This window comes from Lissotriton helveticus, chromosome 5_1, assembly GCF_964261635.1.
Source record: "Lissotriton helveticus chromosome 5_1, aLisHel1.1, whole genome shotgun sequence".
NCBI lineage: Eukaryota > Metazoa > Chordata > Amphibia > Caudata > Salamandridae > Lissotriton > Lissotriton helveticus.
Window position 1 is genome coordinate 794,433,635 of NC_136065.1, and position 23,858 is coordinate 794,457,492.

A 23,858-nucleotide genomic window follows, 5' to 3' on the forward strand; every position below is an offset into this window, starting at 1 on the left:
CAAAAGCCAGACTGAATACTAACTCAAGCTGTTCACCCAGCTGTATTGTCATAACTATTTCCAGATCTTTTTACCCTGCAAGGTACTTTATCAATAGAGGTTCAAAAGTGGGCTTCACAAATAATGGTTTTACAGAAGGCTGTTTTTATAATATATTGTAATATGTCCCTCTTTGAGGGAATTGTAAAATTCAGTGGACATAGGTTTTAGTCAGCAGTTCAAAGGAATTATGTTGTGGTGCATAGTTATTTACAGAGACACACATAATGGGGCTGACAATCCAGTGAAAATAGGAAAAAGGGGATTTTATTTAAAAAGCTTGAACATTGAGTCGCTGCACGCAAAGTTAAGTAACTTGTAATGCAAAAATGTGCATTTAGAGAACAAAAATAGAAATACAGCTGACTCAAAGTGCGGTTTTTAAAGATGGAAAATTAGATGGAGTTCTTGGTATTATTGCAGCTAATGAGATTAACTAGAGTAATTAATGGGATAGCGCATAGGGTAAAGATAATACAAAGTTTGCTGTGAATTCGGAAGTTATAGCAATACAAATAAATACGAGTGGTGTTACTCCTGTACACAAAATCAAGGGTGATTCCATGAACCTCTTTTCCCTTTAATTCAAAACTTATAGTTAGTTAATTGGAATGTAGAAATAAATGTATGTCAACAGGAATGTTGAAGAAAAAACTGAGCCTTGTGTTTCATATATAAGGTTACTATTCTGTGAAGATGGATCTCCTGGAAAAACTGAAAACAAAATCATTGAAAGTAAGAAAATATAATTTCCCAAATGGAATTTTCAATTGAAGAATTTTGAGAGTTGAAAAGTATCAGGGACTTTCTTAAATAATAACAGGCAATGTTACACATTAGGCAGTTGTCTGTGTGTCCTTTGCAGTACAACATCTCAAAACATTGTCAGATCAGGTAGAGCAACCATTCTGTCTTTCCTGTTCCAAATGGAAAAAATGTATATTTCATTTGTGGAAAAGGCATGGTTAGTGTATCATGGCAATTTAGTCATACAGTCTTCACAGATTGAATCCACATTGTCCCTAGTTGGACATGTCTGTCTTTGAGGTTCTTACGTGTGTCCCTATGTTAAAGGAAGTAGGCAGACTCTCAAGACAAACACAAATGACTTTGAGTTTGAAAAGACAAAAAAATCAAGCCTTCATTATCCTTCCATTTAAGTCCTGTTGGCTTGCTTTTTGTGAAAGACATCAAGCGTGCACTCAGCATTTCTTCCTGGTCTTTACCACTTTGCTGCGATATCTGACTGGAATGTCTGATGCTCCTATCAAATAGACATCAAAGATGTAAGGAGTTCCAGGCTGTAGACCAGTAACGGTCTCCGTGGTCACTGCTTTCTGAAGATTGATGTCATGAAAATACTTGCAGAGCACCTTTTCAGATCTTTTTCTGGATTCTGGGCCAGAGCATTTGTCAGCATTCATCAGTTCTCGCCAAATGTGATCTTCCTTGATCTCTCTCCTGTAAACACAATACTTGCTCCGTTCCTGTGTCCCCAGCCATGCAATGGTGATGGAATCACATGTCCTCAGTTTGCTGAATGACTTTATTTTTAAACTTTCAGGAAATGGAGGGAACATAGGCTTTTGAAAATGAGAAGACACCTGAACCTTCACAGAAGAGTTGGGAGAACGCTCTGATAACCTCAATTGCACGAGATAGATGTCCATCGCCTTCCCATTGAGAGTGTAGTACCTCAAGCCCTCAAACCTCTCTGATACCAGCATCTTACCATTCTTGAATATCTGAGTCTGCACTTGGCCATTGCATGAATAAAAGATAAATTGGACCATCTTATTCTTGGCCTGATATTGGAAACTGTTTAATTTCTGTCCCTTCAGATTCAGTTGAATTACTTTTCCATCCTTCATTGCAGTAACTTTGGGTTCGGGTTCTTGAAGGGTCTTTGTAAATGTTCCTGTGTAGGCAGCACTAGCGTTGGTGAGGAGGTTGACCACAAAAACATCAAAGTAATACTGAGTGCCAGGCCTTAGATTGGCGACCATATAGTTATTTCTGGTGCCTATACAAATCTGTCTCACTTCACCATTGTTGGCTCTGCTTATTATACTGAGTTCATCAACAGACCACTTCATCCCCTGCTGTGACTGTATGTTATAAGGAGAGATTGACAAAGCTAATGATTTAGGGGACTTTATCTCAGAAGATCTAATGGCTGTCTCCGCTGCACACAAGCTCTTATAGTTATGCTTTTCATTAACAAGAAGGCAGTACTGAATGTTTTCCTTGTGATGCAAGACAGATGGACTTGGCTTCCAGGCCAAGGTAACAGAGGAATGGCTACTGCCAACCACATCAATTCGTGGATCAGGTGGTAATTCAGGAAAGAGGTTATTATATATTTTGCCTGTTGTTAGATACACTGTAATATGAGTGTCTCTCTCAGTTGACAGAAATTCTAACAGAAAAATGGCAGAATACAACAGTTTCCCTTCATATGTCTCTACAGAGTTTCCTTTGTAGTGAAAGAGTGTTGAAATCGATCTCAAAGCTGTCTGTGACTTAGGGGAATCCAGATTGTCATTGTCACCTGCAAAAAAATACAAACAAGTTACTTTACTGATATTTTTATTAATACAGTGTCGAAGGTGCAAAAGAAAAACATTACAGGGCATATTTTTACCCTAGATGTTGCAGACGGTAGCCTCCCTCTGAAACGTTCCCTCAACCTGTCTCCCAGTCACAACTAAAAGGCGCAGACAGAGGTAAGATACCTTGACTCAAATGGTAGGATCCCCACCTCTGCCCCAAATAGTCACATGCCCAAAACCAAAAACCCATCTTGTTACATTTAGGTACTTGCCACTTATTTCTATTATGGTAAGGCAGGGCAGTAGAATGATGCAGTGGTGAGCTGCGTGCCCGCAGTGAGCTGGCAGTAGCCCTCTGTATCGGCCTTCAGAGGACATTTCCTCATTTGCATGAGGGCATGGCCCATGCAAATGAGAGAATCACTTTGCCTTTGTGCCTGTGCCATATTACTCCCAACAAGTGTGTGTTGTTCTGCATTTCACCTAATGTGCTGCCCCCCCAGGACAGCATGAGTTTCCAGCTACCCAGGGGGCAGTGCATCCATTCTAATAGAGGGAACCATCTCTATTTGCGCCTGGCAAACCTGCTTAAAAGCATGCCATGGTGCAAACATGAACAGTACACCCTATGTGTAATACAGACCCTGGTGCTTTTATAATTTCTGGAGTACCTATAACCTGCCATGCAAGTGTGCAAGTCAGGTGAGGATTCCCAGGAATCCCCTTTTTTTGATTGGTGTTTGTACACCTGGGGCCATATTTTTCAATATTTCATGAAATGCAACACAGGAAGATAATTTGTTGCACAGCATGAAAGTGAGTGAGCAGGAATGCTTCATATTTACCAAAAGATGGATCATTCCTGCTCTCTGCCTGTTCTGGTGCACAATCTGCTGCCTAGCACTAATCCAGGCACCATTGTGCCAGTGCATGGTGCAAGGGTGCATGTGTTGTAGGCAGGATTATTTTTGTGCAGGAAATGGCACCTTCTTGCACAAAAAACAATCCTCTGTGGTTTAATCCTCTTTCTAAGTGTGCTGCAGAAAGCTCACTTAGAAAGAGTAAACAATGAGCATAAATAAAGATATTTCTGCTAGTTGCACCACCCCATGAAGGTGTAGCATTTTGATGCACTCCCAGGTTTAGCAGTCTTGGTAAATGTGGGAATGCACCAAAATCCATGGGCGGAAGTGTGGCGAATCCCAAACCTTGTTTAAAAATGCTTTATTTAATGTTTTCTGTGATCCAGGGTAGTTACATGGCAAGAGCGTAGCATCAATATCATCCAAGCAAAAACCAGGGATGTATACCTAACTTGTTTTGGGGGGAACAGTTCTTTATTCAGATTTTCAAAGGTTTACAGTCATCATTTGCCAATGTCCTATGACAGGTGCATACAGTAGGAAAGATTATCATAGAAATAGAAGAAAAAACATGAGCACATTCATGTAAAAAGCAAAATCACATACATGAATAAAGGAGCAATTACAGTTGCAGAAAGAGGGAGACTGTCACCATCCAAACAGGGTGCCTCACCAGACAGCGTGTCCACCAGAACTCTATTAAGTATGAGCCCCTACCCACTGCCCCCACCCATATGCCGACCCACAAGCTCCACTCCTGCTTAACCCGACCCCCTGACAGCCAAGCACACGCTTAGGGTCTATCAGCCCCCTTAGGGTCGATCGGCCTGCCACAAAGTCTCTGCATGTACTCTGTGGACAATGCTAAGTCCAGAAGCACTCCTCCAGCAGGACTTAGAACCAGCCCACACCAGGTGACCCCCCAGGGTCCCTAGGGAAGAAAGCCTTGGTCCCCTGCGGTATGGGCAGGAGCCATCATCCCAGAGGTTCAGGGTTTGGGTACACTCAGCCACAGAAAGGGGCCCCAGACCTCCTTGAAAACAGGTAGACAGTCTTGAAGTTTATACACCAGTCGCTCATATGTGGCCAACCTGTACAGCTCCGCTGACCATTCCTGGTGTGTGGGCACCTGAGAGCTCCATTGGCAAAGGATACATATCTCGGCCAACATGAGGGCTGTTGACAGCCACCTTCGACAATGGGAGGACATGTCCTCCAAGTCCGTAAAGGCATGTGGCAGTGGCACCTTAGCAGAGTCTTAGAAAGGAAGGGTACTCGTAAAGGGGAGAGTCTGCCACACTGAATTGCAATAGGGCTGAACAAGACCAAAGAACATGGAACAAATCAAACCCAGCAAAGGAGTAGCACCAACAGGTATCCTTCGACAGCAGCCAAGCTCTGCACAGCTTATACTGTGTCCAGTACCAATTATAGAGCAACTTGAAGTTGGAGTACTTCAGACATGCCTCCAGAAGAGAGTAGTTGTGGCAATCTAAAAACTCCCTCCAGTACTCATCGGAATATTCAGTGCCTCGACGTTCCTGTCAGTCGACCCAGGATGAGGTGCGCATGTCCGGGGAACAAAGATTGTCAATGAGGAAGTGATACAGTTTTGAGACAGCCCCCCAGGAAGGACCCACGCCTTGAGTTAATCCAGCACCAGGGAGACAGGAAGGTGGAGCGGGTCATGCCCGCGAAAACCTTTTTGGCAGTGCTGCAACTGCCAGTAATGCCAAAACTGTTACTCCCGAAAGCTAGAATTTCAATCTGAGCACTTCAAACCAATGAAATGAATCTCACTACAGTCATCCCCTACAGTCCAAATCCCTTGTTCCACCGAAAGAGTTCAGGAGATCAGGTGACATGCAGTGGTAATGCCTGCACTTGATCACAGAGGCCCCCCTTATGGACGGCTGGATGAACCCTCAGGAGCCAATACATTGTCCAGGAAGCCCATAGAGTATGGGGGTAACTTGCGTCCATCAACTTAAAGTTGTACAGGAGCCCCATACCATCAGGTACATGAGCCACGGTACATTCCCAGGTGGCCCACTGTGGAATGGAATCTGCAGGGGCCAGCAAGGAGGGCATCTAAAAAAAGATGGTTTGCAAGGTAGTATAAGCACATATCCGGTAAATTTATGTCACCAACCCTAGTGTCAAAATGGAATATACGTCATTATAGAGCATGCGTTACATCGCATGCCATTACAACGCAGTTGTTACAACGAATTGCTGTAGGGGGTGCGCTGGACTTAGGAGTAGTATAATTTACTATTCCTACTCCAGTTTGTGCAGCATCAGGGAAGGTGTTGGATTGTAAATCCAACACCTTCTGTCCCCTACAGCAAGTCGTCATAACGACTTGTGATGTAATCGAATGCAATGCAACAATGCGTTCATTGTAACAACTGCGTTGCAATGACATGTGATGTAACATATGCGAAGTAAACGATGTCTCCCGTCAAAATGAAGTCTCGCAGGCTAAAGTTGAGGTTTCCTGTCTGCACATGAATAGCTTGATAAGTGTGTTAAATGTGCGGAGCAGCGTCGCCGAGACCAGGAGGGGCAGTATGCTTAAAACATAGTTGCACTGATGGGCCGTAACCATCTTCACGATCTGGAATCTCCCATATAGGGATGCCTACTGTCAGACCACCGAGCAAAGTTCGGCTCCATGTGAGCTATAAGGGGCTGAATGTTATCATGTACCACATTAGAAAGGCCCCTGTTGATCACGAGGCAAAAATATTTCAAACCCTTAGATTTCAGGTGAAGTTAAAAGCTGCCAAGGAGGGTTGTGGTTTGCAGAATGGCAAAGAGAGTAACTCACTCTTAGGCCAAAATAATCTTGTATCCTGAGAAGACTGAAAACCTGTCAACCAAAGAAATAAGCTGCACAACAGAAGCACCTGGGTCACTCAAGGATAGAACAATGTAATCTGCTTAAATCGGAATCTTGCATTTGCCTGCAGGTGTATCAATATCCCAGATGAGTCTCGACCGTCATATGGCGGCAGCTAAGGGTTCCTGTGCCAAGGAAAACAAGAGAGGGGACAATGGACATTCTTGCCTCATCCTCCGCAGGATAGGAAAGGTTCAAGTCAAGTGGCCTTCGTAATCAACCTGAGCAGAGGGGAAAGTCTAAAACCATTTGACGTTGGCCAAAGAAAACGGACCCAGTCCAGCTCTGTCCATAGTGCGGAATAAGTACCCTGTCTCCACCCTATCGAAATCCTTCTTGGCATCTAAAGGCAAAAGAAGCTTATTTTTTTTTGTAATTACAAACATGCTCTAGGACATTTGCAAGGGAGCACATATGATTGCGGGAGGAATGACCGGGCATGAATCCCACTTGGGAGTCATCAATAAGATTCAGGTTCTCCCGCTTGAGATGAGTCGGCAGAATTTTTGCAAGCACCTTATATCTGCATTTAGAAGAAAAATGGGTTGATAGCTCTCACAACTAATTAGATCCTCATTGGGCTTCAAAATTAGACTTATGAGCACTTTGTTGAATTCTGGGTGCAGGGTGTCAGGACTTCCAGCTCTTTATTAGAATTTGTAAAGCAAGGAAACCTTCAGGTCTTTGTTAATCTTGCAAAACGCTATTGAGAACCCATCAACTCCTGGGCCTTATTACTGGACATTGTGCCTATGGCATACTCGATTTCATCCCCCATGATTTCAGCCTCTAAGAGCTGACGTTCCATGTCCGACAAAGTGGGCAGTCAGATGGTCCTGAGAAAATCCTGCTCCAAGGGCTTGTCAGCAGGAGCCTCTGAGCAATAAACTGTTCTAAGAAATCGGGCAAGCTCCTCAGTGATCTCTACCGGGTGCATCAGAAGTTCCTCCGTCTCCACTCTGATAGCCAGAACGGCACTACTAGCCTCCATTTGGCGCAGCTGCATGGCCATAAGCCTGCTCACCTTCTCCCCTGATCATAATGCCGCCACTTAATTTTAAATATTTTACATCCTTCAAGATTCTTCCACTGAAAAAAAAAATTGTAACTGAGAAAAATCAGTTGCTTTGCTTAAGTTTTGGGAGAATTATGCAAAATTCTAGGTGAGTGGCGATGCCTAAATGAAAACTTTAATAACATAATGTTGTTGCACTTAGTTTGTAGTCTTATGTACCTTGTACTGATGTGAAATAATTTATTTTTAATAAGAAATCATAACTTGAAATAAAAATTCCGTAGATGTGTTTGCTGTCCTTTTTAAATTGTGAATGACAGCCTGAGGTTCGGTGTACCAAACTCTTTTGCAATCCCAAAGTCCTTGAATCACAAAGAAACAGAGTTTGTGAACACAATAGTATTTTGTTGTGTACAAAACAATTTTCTTTTTCGAGTCAAAAATGTATTTCCAGTTTGTAGAAGATTGTTTGCAACCCACTTCAAAATGGAAAGAAGCGAGCACGTGGAAGGGGCGTTCCCCTCTTATTTCGGAGTACCAATGAGATTTATGAAAGCTTTGAAACCACAACTGCAGTGGTATACAATTGAAATGTTACAAACATCTCTAAGAGTGTGGTAAACTGATTCGCAAAGTGAAGCTGTTCCATTGGGACAGTTTCCCTTTTGAGAATGAAGTCAGGTAGCCAGAGCTTAATTTGTAAAAGAATGAGTCCCTCATCCGGTGGCCAGAAATTTGCATCCAGCGCTATTAAATGTCGGCATGAAGAATACCATATCTGCTAAATATTTAATCCACCTCAGGCCTCTTGAATCCACTGTCAGACAATCCCTGCCCCTTTATCTCAATCTTGCGAACTCCTACTTTCTCCCTTTGTAACATTATTTCTGCCTTTCGTTTCCTCCTTCTTTCTCCTATGTGTGATTTTCTCTCTCTTCTTCTGGGGAAATGTCTGATTAGGAAAAATAAGTGCTGGCCCCCAAAAATGAGTGACAGTGGTTTCTACCAGCAACCACCAGTTCAAAATAAGCACGGCCTGTAGCCTTGAGGAGCAAGCCATGGTCATCAGAGCCACTACATGTTCCCCCCAATGTGTGCCCAAATGGGAAAAATAATTCTAATGCAGCTTCTGCCCCTCAATGGACATGTGTTTTCCTCTGCTGGCAACCATACCTGTATTTGAAACCCTTCACCCTGTGGCCAGAATTACAATTGTTTTGCACTGGGCTTATGTCAAAAAAGTGACTCATACCTGTGCAAACATATTTTTTCTGGATTTACTTTCCAGCACAAAACTTATTTTGCACTGGGAAGTTGCCTAAAAGTAATGCTCTGCATCACCTCAGCACTATGGGTATCCTTTCAGTGCAAATCCTAGGTTAAACTTACGCAGACACCCTTGCACAATGGTACATATGTGTGTATGTTGCGCTAGGCAGCCTGGTTGTGTGCCAGCACTAGGGAGTGGGAAAGAGAGAACCATATCTCTGTAGATATGGTGCTTTCCTCCTTGCGCACTGTCATGCAGCACAGCAACTAAGGATGCTTAGGGATGTAAATCTGGCCCTGGGTCTCAAACGCAAACCTACCTAATTAATATTCATATTCATTTAATAATATTCATTAGGTGGGCTGTTTGGTAACCCACTGTGAATGGGCATTATGCAATGAGACATATTACCAAATTGCACATCCATTCCTGTACGAGTAGGTGTGCAAATTGCACATACTGGTTTGCAAATTGGTCTTTGAACATCAGACCCTTGCTTCCTAGGGCCTCCGCTAACTTTTCCTGCTTTTGCTTTCGATTCCATGAGATTTACTAAAAAATAAAATCATTTCTGATGACACACTGCATGTTTTACAAGGAGACACAAATTAAATACAACACAGGCAGCAACAGCACATGCTTTACTGAAAAACACAAAATTGATACTGCATGGGATGCAGCAGGGTAACCTTCACACACATACACCCACAACCTCACGCACACACACCCACACACACACACACACACACCCACACACACACACACACACACTGGCACTGGTCCAATCTAGGTAGTAGAGGTGGAAGTCTCAAATAAATGCCCACACACACACACACACACAATCTGCATTGGTACAGTCCTGGCAAAACAAACACATGTATTCAATCATACAAACACACACACACTGACTCTAATCTCTTTATGTTGAGCATCACTCAAAACAGAAGAAAAGACAGGAGCAGATGCTTTTAAAGATGTTAACGCGTCCACATGCATAAACCATTATTTCACCAAATAGATGCTTTAATGTGCTTTTTCGAACATAGAGATCAACTTAAGGGCTCTTTAGGCAAGCCAATGTGCTACTTTTATTCTAATACCACTACAGTAGTTGCCCTTAGGCGCACTAAAGTGTTAATGGAAAAGAATGTTTGTAAATGAATATGTTTCACTCAACTTTAGCTTCTTTGGCCAAGCCTATGATAGAAAGTATGATATATGTTTATAAAATCGGATTTTAAAAAGTAATGCAGGATGCTAAGATTGACACAATAAAGCGCTTCTGCTTGCAATTCTTCACTTACATGTCTTGGGGCCTAACTGTTCCACTGATTTACTTCACTTGTAATATTGTGTTTAATTACAGATTCTATTGAATATTAATTGTTGTAATTTAGTTATTTTTAAAGGTGAAGATGATACCTTTGCAGGTCTTGACTACAGATATGTTTAGCTGGCTCACTGTAGGGGGAATTTAGATCTGTCTTCTTCATCAACTGGTCGCTTCAACTTTCATTCATATTTTGCCTCCACCCTCCACAACAAGCAACATGAGGCAAGGGTCAGACCACTTTAGTCATGTGTTCTTTTGTACTATGACTAATGACACTTTCCGAGATCATATGATCAGATGACATGTTCACATCTGCCTTAAACGAAGTGTGCTTCAATTGCCACGTCCGGTGAGCCAATGCTTTACTTTGCAAATTATTTTTTCTTGTTATTCTTTTCCCACAGTTATACAGTGGCAGATTCATTTCATATTTTTATTTTTGTTGTGTATGCTTGCAATGAAAGGTATACAATTACAATTTCAACAGCTTGCCAGGGCAATCGTTATGGGCCTTGCCAATGCTTGTTTCAGATAGTGCTTCCTCAGATTTAAAGATAAAATAAGAAAAGGAAAGTATATTTCTTTACCAAATATAATATTTCTTTGGTTACTTACCATACACTTTTCCAAGAAACATGTGCCTTGTTTTGTGCATTAAAAGTGTCCATTCGATAGGGACATCACAGGGAGTGACGGTGACAGTAAACGGAGATGGTTTGGTGTCTTCCTCCAGCACAAAGTAGTACCTAAAAAAAGTTCAAGCCAAGGAAAGCAACAGGGTTTGTCTCTTAAATTGTTTCCAAATCTAGCCAGAAAAACACATTTTCAGTTAGTCTAAAGAAGCAGTGGGGGACATCTTAGCAATCACTCAAACTCTGATTATGGTTATGGTATATGATCAACTGTTTGTCACTCTTTTCAGTGCAAACGTTGATATCCTAGCACATGTTAAGAGTTCTACACAATAAATGACAAATAATTTTGAAACACTGATACTGCAAGTATATGTTGTATATACCTATTTTGATTTATGAGAACAAGGGGTTCGAACCACATTTTACCTTTTCTATCTGTTTACGCAACACATAAGTATGGAAAAAGCTGTGTACGTTGTTAAACTGAAAGCGGTTAAAATTATGTCAAAAGCCTCATCCGTACACCTTTTTCAGAATCTTTTTTAATTGTATGCATTTAATTATTAGTGTGTGTCCTTCATCTAAATTAAAATATATTTTTAAAAAGACCAAAACCTGAATTGCAGCTTATGAAAGATTCCACGCTGCTTGCCGGCCACAAAAATATAATAAGATAAAAAAAGATTTAACCTAGAGAATTTGAGATGATCTGCAGAGCAAAGTAACAATAATTACAGAAGACAGCCTCAAGTTCTAAAAAAGTAATAATAACCATTTTTAGCAATGAGTTGTAAAGAGATGTGAATAAAAATAATTACACAGTAGTTTCTTAGGCAGCATCAAAAGACTGAAACCAGAGCATGTGGGTTCTTAGAGAGAAGTTTAGCAAGCAGCGGCCTTATTATACAAGTGCCCCGGGGGAGCAACTGGCATTTGCACCTGCTTTGTGCGCACCAGTGGCCCTTTGGTATTACAGAAGGGACAGCAAATGCTTGTGCCTCCCCTTATGAAATATCAATAGAGCTGATGCACATAAATCGCCAGCGTTATCTTAAGAGGACGTTCCCTCATTTGCATGGGGGTAATCTGCACCCACGGCAAAGGCACAGTGCACCAATTAAAATGTGCAGCATTGCTAGTGTGCCACCTGATGGCAGCCCTCTGGAGGGGGGAAGGTGGGTCCCATGGACCCCCAGATATCCCCTTGCAGGCAGGTGCTGTCGCTCACTGCACCCTCCTGGAAGGGGTTCTCTATTCCCCCTCTTTGAAAGTGCAAGCTGGTTGCAGCCTGCACTGTGAAAACACGGAGCGGCTTCAAAGCAGTTGCACCATTTTTCACAAGATTGCGCTGCCCTGAGGCAGCTTGAGTTCGCTGCTGCCCTGGGGGCAGCGCATTCACTATAATGCAGCGTATTTTCATTGTTTGCTCTGGGCACACCTTTTAAAAAGTGCGTCTGGCGCAAACAATGAAAATGTGCCATGTGCATAATACAGGCCCTGGATGGCAGGCCTGCCTACATTTCAAGGGGTGTGGAAATAAGGCAACGGTATTCCGCACATGGAACAAACAATATAGGGCAGGGTTGGGCTGGCACTGAAAATAGACCTGAGTATCAAAATAAAAGTGGCCCCCATTAGTGAATTAGATTGAATTTAAATTGATATTGTATTTATATAACCTATACTCCCCCTGATGAGGTGTTGAAGCACTTTAGAGTGAGTAGCACACTACCTGGGAGCCCCACAGTTAGTGGTCAGTCCACTGGTTATTAGTGTTAGTCTTGCATGCTGAACACATTTATTCCATGCATTTATTCCAGTTTCTTTGTAGTTAATTTGTGACCTAGGAGTGATTATTAGAAAGAGCCATGTGAAAACAATTCTTGCTGGAACATATAGTGCTATGGTTTAGAAAAAAGGGAGGTGAAGTCAGACAGGCATGAAATTTAGAGTAGGTAATAAACAGAAGAGGCATGCAAATGGTACATGGAAGCAGAGGTGCATTCAAAACAAGCATTTGCAATGCAATAGGTCTCGCAGCATTAAAGTTTGAGTTATTGCCATTGTATATGACAATGTGTTGCATTAAATTTTAGCAAAGTCTGTATTGGTGTATAAAGATGATTTGCAAGATGATAGCTGCTGCAAAATATTAAGCAATGATGGCAATAATATTAGATTATAATAATATTGTAAGTTACTGTTGTACTTATAAGCATTTTGGTAGCGCATACTGATGTTATGGTGCCCCTGAGTGATGCTGAGGTGGTGCCGAGTGATGCTGTGGTGATAGGATAGATAGTGAGGGCGATAGATAGATAGAGGGAGGGCGAAAGCTAGATAGAGGGAGGGCGAGGGATAGATAGAGGGAGGGCGAGGGATAGATAGAGGGAGGGCGAGAGATAGATAGAGAGAGGGCGAGGGATAGATAGAGGGAGGGCGAGGGATAGATAGAGGGAGGGCGAGAGATAGATAGAGGGAGGGCGAGAGATAGATAGAGGGAGGGCGAGGGATAGATAGAGGGAGGGCGAGGGATAGATAGAGGGAGGGCGAGAGATAGATAGAGGGAGGGTGAGAGAGAGATAGAGGGAGGCCGAGAGAGAGATAGAGGGAGGCTGAGAGAGAGATAGAGGGAGGCCGAGAGAGAGATAGAGCAGGACAGATAATTCCTCAATAAAAAGGGCGGAAGGGCAGTCTTATACAGTTAGTAATCTCAAGGTGTCACCACAGGACCTACAGTTCTTTCAATTATCGTACTGTTAACAGTAAACAAAGGCAACATACTTTTGTACGGTCAACCAAATCATGAAAGTCTATGCCAACAGCCCTAGTCCGTGGGAGCATAGCGCTCCTTGCAGGGGCAGGGCGAGGCAGGGGAGTGTGGCACGGTCTGTGGCAGTCACACGAGGTGCCCTCCGAGACAGGGGGCTGCTTCTGACGAGCACCCGCTGCCAAGGGGGCGAGTGCAGCTCCCAGGTTTGAACTCCGTCAGAGCCAACTCACCTTTCATCCTTTTGTCAAGGATGAAATGAGTGCCGCTAAAAATAATTTATACTTCATTGTGTCCAATTCCTGCATCGAATCCATCGTGTTATCTCCCTGAGGCGCCTACATGCGCTGAAGTGCTGCAGTGTGCGCTATGGAGCGTGATATCCATTTATATATCACACTGAGTTAGGGAGTTGCACGAGGGTGAAGATGGAACGACGCCTGTGAGTTCAACAATCTTTTTCCGGAAAGAATCGACGGAGTGTCAAAGTTTGAGATGCTTTACTGGGGTGCTGGCAGGATGGGGAGGGGTGCAAACACCCCCCCCCTCCACTTCACTAACAGTGGGGTGGACGTGCGCTTCAAAGTATGTGTGCGGCCCGACCCCCTTCTATCGCGAGAATAATACTCTGATCACTCGCTCGTGGGTTCACAAATTAATGTGTCCATTGCACTTCTGTTGTTCCTAACAAAATATAGCTCATGTTATCCTGACAATAATGGTAAAGCAGTAAAACATAGGAGAATGTTTTCAGCGGGGAGTCGAGCGAACCAGACTTCCAATCCGGGCTTTCCCTGTATACAAAAAGGTGTGTTACCGGGCAAATTGCTTTTATGTAGGGCTTTATCTGCAGCAATTGAGAGTGTTTAGAAACAAAGCTGGATCGACTGTTGAGCGCTATTTGTAACAAAAGCAGACCATTAGGTCATCGCATAGAAGCACAGTTACTTCAAACAAGGAAGGCAAACAAGCGCTGAAATGTCCAGTCGGGATTAAATAGCCCACGCGAAATACTTTTTTTGGTTTATTTCGTAGGGAATTTATGAGCGTTTGGATAGCGCAGAGGAGCCATTTATTTACTCCCACGGTGTACATTTTATCCGCCGTCTTTTTAAATTGTGCACTGAATATGGAGCACTGTATTTACACACATTGCAGTGTTATTGCAGAAATTGGTTCATTTCATTAAAAATCCATGTGTTCAGTAAAGCGCCACTTACCAGCGAGGCTGCTTTCGAGCGCTGAAGTGTTCTGACACAAGTTACGCAGCATACACCACATACCCAAGGTGGGCATGGTGCAATACTGCTTGGCGGGCATACGCCTTCTGGTGCACGGGATTTACATTCTTAAGGTGTATTTGTTTGCGAGGGACGGTAGTCCGCAGCGCCTAGCAGCACTTTCGGCGCTATGGGCACATGCAGTGGGTTTGGAGAAGTGCCTTTGCCTGCTAGCCCCGAACTAGTCATAATAGGTGCAATAGTGCAATGCCCGCAGCAAGCAGCGGGTGGGTTTGGAGAAGTGCCTTTGCCTGCTAGCCCCGAACTAGTCATAATACGTGCAATAGTGCAATGCCCGTAGCAAGCAGCGGGTGCTGGTGAGATGCAGCGATGGGCATGCCTGGCATAGCCATGCAGTGATGCAGCCTGCAGTGAAAGGTCACCACGAGCGCAGTGTGCCAGTCAAGTGCGTGCGTCCACGGGTACAGCGCCCGCCACAGACTTCACAGCCTCTGGGCACAGGCTGGGAACAGAAGCAGTGAAGTTTTCAGTTGTGCAACGGCTTGGGGGACTGATTTCTATTCCCACCTTCCTAATTTTACTTTATCGTGCGATCTTAACCACTTTCATTTCCCGTCACCAGTTTGCCTCTGAAGTGCTTAAAGAGTGCTCAGAAATCCGTTAATTACATACCAAAAAATAGCACTATATAAAACAGACATGACAACCCTCAAGCCGCAGCTCTAAACTTCTTTACGAGGCGAGTCGAGTGTTGAAGACAGACACGGACTTTCAGAAAAAGGGAGAGAAGATCAAACACCAGAGACATTGTTTGGTTATATTTAGGGCACGTAAATTCTTCGATGATTATGGATAAGAAAAACTAAAAGCTCAAATAACATTTAAGAAAAATGTACGCACCCACCGGAAGTCAGGCAATGTCGCCTGTGACGGGGGCGGGGCCGCGTCAGGACCGGAAGAGGAGGCATGCGTATCGCGGCCCGGGGCTCCTGTGAGCAGTGGAGAACCCCGGGCCCGCCAGCAGGAGGTTAGGCGACTGTTGCGGGGCTCCCTTGACCAAGAGGGAGCCCCGTGAAAGGAGCTGGCAAGAGCTGCAGCGGCGGAGTCCCCCGAGATTGCCCCGGTAAGTTAGAAAGGGCTGGGGGGTGCGGTGTGCGGTGTGCGGGGTGCGGGGGGGGCGAGGGGGGCAGCACTCGTGTGTCTGTGTGCGTGCGCGTGTGTATGTGTGTGTGGGAGGCTGTATGTGCGTGCGTGCGTGCGTGCATGGGCGCTTCTGTGTGTGTGTGTGTGAGAGAGAATGCAGCGAGCGTTCGCGTGCTCGTTTGAAATCGCCTCTAAGGCGATGCGCGCGGCCAGCAGTGTCTCCTGGAAAGGAGACACGGCAACAATAGGCTGTCGGCGGACACGCGCTTCCGCGCGTGCAGCCGAGACCTAATAAAAAAGGGAGGTACAAAATAAGTAAAAGTTTGAATCAATGTTACTTTTTCATGAAGGATTTCAAGGAATGTAGCAGAGGGAGACGTTTTGCAATAGTATGCAAGCTGTGGGTGTGAACCTGTTGAAAGATACATTTGTAAATCTGCTCTAAAGGAATCTGGCTTTTAACAATCATTCTAGAGGCACTTAACTTTTAATGTGGTGGCACAGGCATTTCCCGCACTACAAAAAGGAAGCCCAATGCTTGCTGAGAACTGCTTACGAGGTACTATCAAGCAGTGTGAAACTTAGGGACATCCCATTACTTATAATTACAATTTGACAACATCATTTTAAGCAATACAAGCAATACTTACAGACCCATTGAGGTCCCTACTGTATACCTACTTAGCAGCAGTATGTTTAAAACTATAAAGTGTTGCTATAGTTTCTGCAAATTATTTACACCAGAATAAACTGCATATATGAAACATATGTCAAGTAAACACCCACCAAATGTATCATCATCATTATCATCATCTTTAAATACTTTATTCGGCTAAAAAAGCCATACAAGTGTACAACAATAAAAACCTCCATCAAATAAAAAAATAATAGGGCAGTTGATAAACACATTGCAGCAATCACCATTAGTAAATTCATGTGCATGTTTATGTGACCTTCAGAAGGTGCTGTCACCTGTGCCCACCTGAAGAGCACCGGGCCCACAGCAACAGACACCACGTACTGCTGAATAGATGTGTCTGAAAGCAACTTAACACTCCAGCAGCCACCTAAAAACGTGGCCCATGTTTACAAATTTTGGCAATTTTGAACTTGTAAAGACATGCTGTAAAAGTGTTTTGCAAGGTATGGAAGACTGCTTGGATTTGAGTTTGCTGCAGGCACATCTTTTTAGTAATAGCAGAGAACTCAGCAGTAAAAACTGGCACCAGTCCAGTGCTTAATTTGTGCCGGTGCCTTCCGGTGCTAAGCACCGGCACTTATTCATCAGGGCCGGGTCTACACCATGCGTCTGCAGTTCATATGGAATTGTGGCAAAGTCAGTAATATAATTTTATTTTTTATTTTCACTCACTGACTCACCACTGCAGACAGTATTGCTTGTCTCTCGAGTCCTCCGCAGTCGTGAAGAGTGGTTGTGAGAGCCAATAATAAAAAGAGAACATTAATTCCCAACCATCCGATCCGAATTTGACTCAGGCGGCAGCCGTCCTTAGTTTAGTGTTACCGGTAGACGTGACATTGATTAGGCTGGTTTCGGTTCTGTGAGGGTAGGGGCTGTGCTGCAACAGCATGCGCAGATTGTTTTCAAAATGCCACGCCACGCCCCGGCGCACCCACACCCCACGAGGCATCACCAGCAGTTGGAAGTCTTCGAGTCGAGGGCGGGCAGGCCGGCAGCAGGCCTATTATAGGAAAGGCAGTGCCGCCCGGCGCCCACCAGACATCAGTAAAACTGTAAGTAGGCAGTAGCCCAAATGAACACTGTTTTTTCCTTGAGCGTGCAATGGTGACAGTCACCATGTTAGTTGTATACATAATAAGAGCTTTAGGAGTGAACGGACCGAGTGACGAGACAGAGGCCTGCCCAGAGGCTGAGCATTCATGCCTCGGGAGCCGGGCAGCAGGTGCAAAGCTCAGGCTGCAAGCAAGTACAGTGCCCCGGCCTGATAATCTGACTTTCGCTTCCTGATCTAGCGCGCAGTGCAGGCCAGCAGTCTTACAATATCTTTGGCTAAGCGGCCTCGGCCATTTTTGCATGAACGAGGATATACCATTCGCGGATGACTGTTAATGCAAAGATTCTAATAAGTGTAAAAAGAGTTTTGTGTTTAATAATACTCCCTGGCCTGGAAAAATACGGTGTCTTTATATTACTTATTAGATTCAGAATGAGGCATTTGGGTGGTTTCCTGCTCAACAAATGGCCCTCGTGCTGTATTAGTATTAACATGAAGACTAGATGAATGAGCCTGTCAACGTTCATGGGGGGTGATGGAGGGCGTATAGAAAGGAAGGCATGCCGTCTCAGAAAATTATGTTTCACAGTCTACATAGACGAAGATGCAGCAACATTTGCACATTATGCAAATTCACAACATTGTGTCCTGCCTGGACAGGCAACCATAGGAATCTACATTTCATATCATGCATGGACATTACCTGCATTTCATTCCTGTTAGGAGCTCATCACCCCAAACAGGGAAAATTGATGAGAGTTCTGCTGACTTGTTCACGTTGCTCAATGACTTATTTATAAGTAACTAAAAATGGTGCGTATTCATTCTCAGAATAATGTGTATTTCTAACAAGCTGTGCATTCTGTAGTCCGGTGTGGATTCCCAAAACCTAGGAGTTGGGTGATGGCCCAATTAATGTAATTATGTGGCGAATTACACTTTGAAATTGTGAGCTGGCTGTTTCTAAGATCACTGTGGTGTGCCATGATGAGTTGCGCCTGCTAAGCATAGAGTCCAGCAACTGGTTTCTTGTGTTGGAAGTGTCTAAAGTTCATACACACGTAGCTTGAGGCAATATTTGCTCACTTGTTTGCTTGTGCAGTTAGCATAGTGTGGCAACAGTACTGTGGTGACCAGATACATATGACTTTTAGCAGTGCCAGTTGACGATGCGGGTGGACTCATGGAGCAAGGGAAAAATAGGTGTGGCCTCCGACAAACACTTGAGCACCTGGACTTCATATTTTACAAATTAAGCAAAACCATAAAACAAGTCCACAAACAGCCAAAATGGCCCACACAATGACCTATCAGACCCCCCTGCCTGATTTTAAGTTTGCCCTTCAGAAATGGGAAATAACATGCAGGAATCTGTGTTTCCGTACGTATCTCCACATAAAAGTACTCAATTGTAAGTGATTTTTCATCCATACATTTCACTTGTTATCATGATATCATATGTTCAGGTGCAAAAATTCCAGAGCCCTGGTATTTCTATAAAAACCTGTTGCCCATGTTGCAGCCAGCAACTACTGTAACCAGACACGTTGGGAATGATGGGCATCACCCACAAAGACTTCAGCCTAACATTAGCATAAAGTGAATTTAACTTTGTCAGAAACGCACATTCATAATTCCTTTCAAATGAGGATGGAATTTTCAGATTTAAATGAATAAATATAATCACATTCCATCTTGCACTGTCCAAATCTACTTTCTCCTTTTGAGCCCAGTAAGCATATTCAATAATCAAGACATGCAAGTAATTTGAATAGCCAGACAACCTACCTCTGCCCTCGCTGTGCTTAAAGTGTTATGAGATGTCTGTGGGGATCAAATTGCACATCTATCTATCTATCTATCTATCTATCTATCTATCTATCTATCTATCTATCTATCTATCTATCTATCTATCTATCTATCTATCTATCTATCTATTCAATTACTTTATTTGGATAAAAACATATTCATAAAACAACAATTATCATTACAGTACATAAAATGCACAAATTCATGATAATCATAATAAAAAATATAAAAGACAGATATGAAAAAATATTGTTCATAAAGTGCACATCGTATTGCAGGTGTGCACAGCAGTTTTCAGGAAAGCGCCTACATGAAAGAACAATTCATGCTCTTCCAAATTGAAAAAAGTCCTATATGTGTGAAAAGGTGAATATTTTTTTTAAGTTATTAAAAGCCATTGGCCATACTTTATAGAAAAAATTACAGAAACATGAAAAATGTAATATAGTTTGCCCACTCTGGCTGTCACACTGGCATGGTAAGAAATCCAGGGTGGCATGAAAACCACGAGGGGAACACGAGGGGAACATAGTAAAAATTTCACTGTACCAGCCCTTAGAGAAAAAGGAGCACCCTCTCCCAACGGCCTATAGGTTTTTCGAGATAGCTGGCCAACTGATAATAGGTTTTCTCAATAGACTTGATTTGATAAAGCTTTATTCGAGATATATATACTCATAAAAGCACAAACAAATATTTAAAACATTAAAAACATTATTTCATACATATAAATGTTTTCTTTTTCAAAAACAGTTGTGCAGCTTCATCAAATAGAAAATTTAATAAGAATGTTAAAACAATGTCAAGTTGCATGAGAAGATATAACCCTCCTCCTAATGGACCATGCCCACCCTAAATATTTTGCTGTTCCCAGGACAGTCGACATGTGGGTAGATGTACAGATAATTCTTAACCCTTCAACACCACTAGATGCCCCGAGGTTTCGACAAACTGGGGCCAACCATACTCTCCTTGGATTGGCATATGCCGTGAACAAGAATAAAAAATGGGCTATACTTTCATTACTTGCACCGCACATTGGGCAGGATGAAACATTAGAGCTCCGCCATCTGCCCGTCAGGGATCTCAGGGGGAGGGATCCGGATCTTAATTGAAAGAATAACTTCCTGTCCATGGGGACGGTAATACTGTCCCAATACTGTTCTAATACAGGAGTCATTTTAAATTCCAGAAATCTACCCCCCATTGTGTCGGATTTTGTACTTCTCCAGAGTCTACCATCTGTATGGTCCCAATACAGGCACTTAATGTTGTTTTTACTTGGAAATACTTCCTCAGATGGATTACTCCAGAGTTTAGGGAGGCCTAGTTCACCCAGAGCAGCCCTGAGTTTCTTTAACCAAGGTATTTTATGGAAGGTATCTGCTTTTATTAAAGCTAAGAACCCGTCGGCATAATGCCGAATCTCAGGGGTGGTCCAAAGGCGTCTCCAGTAAAGAATAGGCCGTAGTCGAGCACGGTCGCTGACCGATCTCCTCCCTAGGTCAAGACCAAGCGGGACTAATGGCGCACTCTGTGGGAGCCCCGTAATTCCCTTTAAAAACCTATTCTCAGATATTTGCATGGGGAGAAGGTGTTCAAATCCCCACACTTCTGCCCCATACAGGGCTGACCCTATGACTTTGGCATCATATACCAGGAGAACTGGTTTTATAGGCTTAGTTTTGGATTTTAAGTGCTCCACCCGTAGTGCCCCCGAAATCTGCTGATGCCTCAGGACCGCCTTACCTATATGCTGAGACCAACCTGGCTTACTTGATATCTCAACCCCAAGATAAGTAAAGACACTAACTACCTCAAGCTCACTATTGTTTAGGAAAATCCTAGGGCGAGGTCTACACCTTGGGGTAAAAGCCATCAGCTTGGTCTTGCTAACGTTAACTTCAAGGCCGTGCTCCTGACAAAAACCATCAAATATATTGAGAGCATGCTGTAAACCAGCCGGAGTCTTGGACAAAATTAAAGTATCGTCAGCGAACATCAGGATCGGAACCCTGAGGCCCGCTAACGATGGAGCATCCACACTAGCATCCAACATCCTATCCACAATTCCATTAATAAATAGAGAGAAGAGCAAGGGTGCCATTGCACACCCCTGTCGTACTCCCCGCTCAACAGGGAAGTTGGCAGTGGACTCCCCGTTCACCCCCCACTGGACCCTGGCGAAGTTGCACTCATGCAACCTCATAATCAAGGTGAGCAGCTCGGATGGTACCCCCATTCTGCTCAAGACTGACCAAAGCTTACTTCTTGGGACCAGGTCGAAGGCAGCCTGCAAGTCGACAAACGCGACATATAGGCTGCCCTCGCCAAGCAAAACCGTCCCCCACCGCAACATGGTGAAACGGAATACCTGGTCTACCGTGCTGGGGCAGCTGTGCGCAATAAAAATATGTGTAACATAACATAACATAGGGAGACAAAGCATTATTCTCCTCGACCCAGTCCAACAGTTTGTTTACCACCATCTTCCCGATCACTTTTTGGACAGTGGCAATCAAACTTATTGGTCTGTAATTCGCCGGGAGTGACTGATTGCCTTTCTTAAATATGGGAATAATGATTGCTCCCTTCCATGTTTCTGGGATTGCAGCCCCCATTGAGATGGCATTTCCCAGTAGGGTCACGTACCTGGCCCATCGTACTCTATCATTTTTAAAAACATCGGAGGGTATCCCATCTATACCCGGTGCCCTACCCCCTTGCAAGCTACTAATTACAAGTTCTGCTTCTTTCGGGGTAAACAGACTTTCAGTGCAATATACAGGTGAAATTTCTTCCACGACCATAACTTCCTTTGCCTCTGCATACTGGGGTTTAAAATACTCCACCCAAGCATCCTCATCAACATTATTGTCAGGTTTGTTAGGGGTGCCACCTCTACCCCATTTTATAACATTCCAGAAAAACCTGGAGTCTTTGGCCCCCGAGGCCTCTAACAGTTCTTCCCAGTGATCCTCATCCCACTTTTTCTTGGCCAAACGAAGACTACCATTATATTGCTTTCTGGCGGCAGAGATCGTGACCTTGTCCCTGGTTCTAATTGCTCTACCCAATGCTAGTCTGGCTGCCCTACACTGTTTGTTAAACCACCTAGCTAGTTTGGGTACAACTTTCTTATTTGTATTAAGAGGTCTAGTAAAGTGAGGTTTTAAAAGGGAGAAGAACTCATTATGTATATCTGCAATTAGCCTAGACCCTGGAGTTATAGGACTTACTACCTCAATGGCGCCAATTGCAGAATCCACCTCTGAGATTATAAAGTCCATGGACTCCACATTCGCCAACACACTTGCCCATTTGAGTCTACGTGTGTCATTGGCTATGTCGGGCAGCACTCCACCATAATGTTGGGAACTACCTGTCATGGGTGTCCACCAATTGTGGGTGACACAGAGGGGATTGTGATCGCTTTCCAATCTACCCTCAACTTCCATATCACAGACACCCTGCCATAGATTAAGGCTACAAATAACGTAGTCTATTCGACTTTTGCTATGGCCGTTATCAAATGTACAGGCACCTTCCTGGTCGCCCCTAGTTCTTCCGTTTAAGGCCCTCAGTCCGTATTCCAGACACATAGCATTTAACAACAGTATGTCCTTCGTCCACCGTTTCACTGGAACCAAGTTTACGGGTGGAACACCCCATAAATTATCCTCCTCCTGTCCCAATGGGTTCTCAGTATTGTCCAACGGTTCGAATGTCCTGTTTAGGTCACCAGCCACCAACACTTGATTTCCCAGGGACTTTGATTCAAGGAAAGTATACAAGGCCTCTAGGGTCGGTGAGCTCCCAGTGTTGATACCCCTGGCATAAATATTATAGATATCTACCGCACCCCTCTTGTCCGATGTCATTCTTAACAATTGGATATCCTTGGAACCCAAGTCCAGGACTTTTATTTTAGCCTGTATTCCCTGTTTTACCCAAACTGTTAGACCTCCCATAGGTCGGCCCCTTGCACCTCTACTTGCTGGGATTGAAAAGTTTAGATACCCTGGTAAAAAAATAGGCTCACACACCCATGTTTCCTGAAATAGGCATACTTCGAACCCCTCGATAAAATCTATCCAGTTTTGGCACAATATCCGGCTAGACAATCCCGCGATGTTCCATGATAGGAGTTTCCCCGGGGTTGGGCCAGTTCTGGCTCTGGCCTCGGGGACTAATGTGGGGGATAGATTAATTGGGCTTTCAGTATTCCCTACGTGGACTAACCCAAGGTCCACAAAGTTATTAACAGATTCTTGGGAATTGCTAGTATCTACTGAAAATACTTCCTCTCGCCCCATACTATGCGTGCAGGCCCCAAAATTTGCCCTCAGATTCACAATCTTCCCACCGGTGTTCACCTCATTTAGAGACATTCTTGTGTTCAAACTAGGCGCAATTGAGTTCCAACTCAAATCCCCCTTTTGTATCATATCTCCCCCGGTACTCAGGGAGTAATCCGATTTCGGTCACCTGCCCCAACCCAGATTTCTTATCTCATCATGAGAGTT

General features: G+C 43.7%; 1 protein-coding gene across 1 annotated transcript in view; it reads right to left on the reverse strand.

The window, feature by feature from the left end:
* Nucleotides 1-1,089: 1,089 nt before the first annotated feature.
* The window catches only part of LOC144753378 (protein NDNF-like), a 46,424-nt gene continuing 23,655 nt past the window's right edge, over nt 1,090-23,858 (reverse strand). Inside the window, exons 3-4 of the mRNA XM_078641094.1 lie at nt 10,593-10,723; nt 1,090-2,590 (exon numbers count right to left, since the gene is read on the reverse strand). Of these exons, the coding sequence (XP_078497220.1) occupies nt 1,242-2,590; nt 10,593-10,723 (1,480 nt within the window). The 3' untranslated portion in view covers nt 1,090-1,241. The remainder of the gene's footprint in view (nt 2,591-10,592; nt 10,724-23,858) is intronic.